The following is a 3,418-nucleotide window of genomic DNA, read 5'->3' on the forward strand; positions in this document are numbered from 1 at the left end:
GTAGTCCGTGCTAACTTGTCGATCAGCCACTTCAGCCGTTTCATCGTCAGACTCTGGCTGGAATTGTTATGGTAAAATCGATGCCATATTTTCTATGTATTGACAAGTATGCAGGGCTGTCAGTCAGTTATGGCAATGGGCGTTTCGTTTTCCGACACGCCGTACGCGGTAAACCAATCATAAAGGACTGCGCCATCTGACCAATCACAGCAGTGAGGGCTCACGGAAAGGAGGGGTTTAGAGACACTGATTCTTTGAACTGCTTCGTACGCGTCGTTTTGGAATCATTTAGAAATGGGGTAAAATTAAATCTATTTTTGGAGAAAACTAAAGTGTTTTTTGACCTTGCATACATGTAAACCTGTTTTAGGAGTCTCATGAAACAATATTAGCAACCTTTAAAATGGCATAATAGGGGCACTTTAAGAAGCTTCTGTAGACATCGTTAGATACTATAAAGTGTTTTGGTTTAAACTGTTGAAGTGATTTTAATCATTTTGATTCTTGTATGTGAATGTTACTGACCTCAATCTCTCCAGTTTACAGTGTGAATCCTTCAGTACGTCACATAAGTGATTCACTCCTGTGTTTTTTATTTGATTCTCACTCAGGTTCAGTTCTCTCAGGTGTGATGGGTTTGATTTCAGAGCTGAAGTCAGGACGAGACACTGTTTCTCTGTAATACTGCAATAACACAGACTGAAAACAGAAAGAGAAAAGACAATGAATCAGATCTATGATGCATCATGAACAAATGTCATACATTCACTAAAAACTTTTAAATTTTTAAGCCATTTTACAGTGTAGTTTATAATTTCTAACTATACAAACATACTAAATCTACATTTCCCTTAATAATAAAAAAAAAAAAAACAGTGAAATATACTATTAGTCCAGTATAAATCTAACTGTCAGAAACATCTACTGTCATTTGTTAGACTGTTTTTTGTCTGTTTTCACGTTTGTTTTATTTCACAGCAAAAATGTCAAATTTCAAGTTTTATGCTGCTTTTACAGATACACATAAAAACATTGTATTCCTGAATCTTTCTTCAGATGGAGAAATGCCAGAAAGTGCAGCACTGGAAATGATGTGACAAGAGTCCAGCGGTCTTAAACTAAACAGTGAACTTTAATCTCACTGTCACTGCTGTACAGTATAATGATACTAACTCTAGTTTCTCCAGCTTGAATTGTGTGTTCATCAGTAGATCACTGAGGTTTTTCACTCCAGTGTGTCCTAGTTCATTCCTGCTCAGGTTCAGTTCTCTCAGGTGTGATGGGTTTGATTTCAGAGCTGAAGTCACAGCAGAACAACCTTCATATGTCATTTCACAGTTGCTTAACCTGCAATGGCAAAAACAGCATAAAATAAGAAAAGAAAATATTATCATTATTATCATGTTTCCTGATTCTTGTATGTGAATGTTACTGAGCTCAATCCCTCCAGTTTACGGTGTGAATCCTTCTGTGTTTTTATTTGATTCAAACTAAGGTTTAGGATCTATGATGATCATAATATTGAAGAGGCATTTAGTTTCTAATAGTTTGAGTCACGTTAGTTTAGTAAGAGGGCAGACACTACTTTTATTTACTTCTTTTACTTTATTTTATTTATTTAATTCATCCATTCTTTATTCTCTAATAAAAGGCTGATTTCTGCATTTACACACTTACTTACTATTTAAATTAAAAAAAAAAAAAATGTGACCAATATGGCAAAACCAGTGCACTGCTTTGAACAAAATAACTTAATATCTGTTGTCTTAAAATAAACAAACTTTAACTGTACTAACTCTAGTTTCTCCAGCTTGAATTGTGTGTTCATCAGTAGATCACTGAGGTTTTTCACTCCAATAGTTTGTTTTGAGTCATGTTAGTTTTGTATGAGGGCAGGCACTGCTTCTACTTACTTGTTTTACTTTATTTTATTGAATGCCTCCATTCTTTATTCTCTAATGAATGGCTGATTTCTGCATTTACACACTTACTTACAATAAAAAATAAAAAATAAATAAAAAAAATACCAATATGGTAAAACCAGTGCATTGCTTTAAACAATGTAAGTTCAGAACTGTTGTCTTAAAATAAATAAAGTTTAACTGTACTAACTCTAGTTTCTCCAGCTTGAATTGTGTGTTCATCAGTAGATCACTGAGGTTTTTCACTCCAGAGTCTCTTAGTTTATTCCTGCTCAGGTTCAGTTCTCTCAGGTGTGATGGGTTTGATTTCAGAGCTGAAGTCAGGATGAGACACTGTTTCTCTGTAATTCTGCATCTACACAGACTGAAGACAGAAAGAGAAAAGACAATGAATCAGATCTATGATGATCAACTTACTAGTGTGTTTTTCATCTTCCAGCAGACGTTTGCTGACAAATAAACAGTGATATCTGTGTGCAGGTAACATGGAGAAAGACTACACATAGTTCATTTAAATATACTACAAACTACACAAAAGTTACAAATGTATGCAAAGGTTGAAAATCAGCTAAATTACCCATTAAGATGTGAGCTACTTATCCAAGTTATGAGGTTTCACTTGATATCATTAACTACATTAGTTAACATGAACTGATGATGAACAACTAGTACAACATTTAATAATCTTAACGTTTCAACATTTACTAATAGTTTTAAAATCAATAGTTTTCTGTTAATTAGTTAATACACTGTGAACTGATATGAAAAAATGAATTAAAAAAATAAAATATATGTATGTATATTCATAATCGGGGGAGAAATAATATTAGAAACTAGGTTAGTGGATAATTCAACAGCAAAAGTTATTCTAGGAAAATAATATTCAATATACAATATTAATAATTTCATAAATCCAAACATTGCTATTTGCATTGTGGATAAAAAAAAAATGCATTTATGAAAAACTATATATTTCTACATAAAAATATACTCTAAAATGAAAATACTTTTATTTTTAATGAGGCATCAACATATGAGGCACACGCTTGCAGGGGGAGTTCATAGCTGTCTAAATGCCACCTCTACCAGCAAATATCAGAAATTAGAATATTTTTGTTTTCGGGTAAATTACGTGATCCCGCTATAGTCGCTATGCAACATGGACGCTCACACACTGGGCGAGGCAAGCAGTGGAATCGTTGGTAGCGGGGCTGCTGCTTCCTTTAGCAGTGGAAGTGTTTTGTGCAGTTGAGGCGGTGGTCACGTTTCGGTCACGGAGTGGATGATGACCCTTGTATTTACTAAAAACGAACAAAATAAATGCAGTAGGTAACCCCTTCTTCTGTTTTTTTTTTTTTTTTAAATGATTTCTAGACAAAATCACTTCCCTGATTTGCAAAATTATTAGCTCTCCAACAGCTCTAATCAAGTATTGGCTCCTGGAAACTAAGGAAAGGAACAGATAATTGGTAAATCTGATAAAAGACAGACAAATT

The 3,418-nt window shown here is 33.9% G+C and overlaps 1 protein-coding gene across 1 annotated transcript; it reads right to left on the bottom strand.

Annotated features, from left to right (window-relative positions):
* Positions 1 to 432: 432 nt before the first annotated feature.
* Positions 433 to 1,850, bottom strand: LOC127159601 (ribonuclease inhibitor-like). The gene is made up of 3 exons (XM_051102388.1): positions 1,797 to 1,850; positions 1,174 to 1,347; positions 433 to 699 (listed from the first exon to the last, which is right to left on the bottom strand). Exons 1-3 carry the CDS (start codon positions 1,826 to 1,828, stop codon positions 489 to 491), a joined length of 417 nt encoding a protein of 138 aa, XP_050958345.1. The 5' UTR covers positions 1,829 to 1,850; the 3' UTR covers positions 433 to 488.
* Positions 1,851 to 3,418: the final 1,568 nt, after the last annotated feature.

This window comes from Labeo rohita, unplaced genomic scaffold (assembly GCF_022985175.1).
Source record: "Labeo rohita strain BAU-BD-2019 unplaced genomic scaffold, IGBB_LRoh.1.0 scaffold_2332, whole genome shotgun sequence".
Taxonomy (NCBI): domain Eukaryota; kingdom Metazoa; phylum Chordata; class Actinopteri; order Cypriniformes; family Cyprinidae; genus Labeo; species Labeo rohita.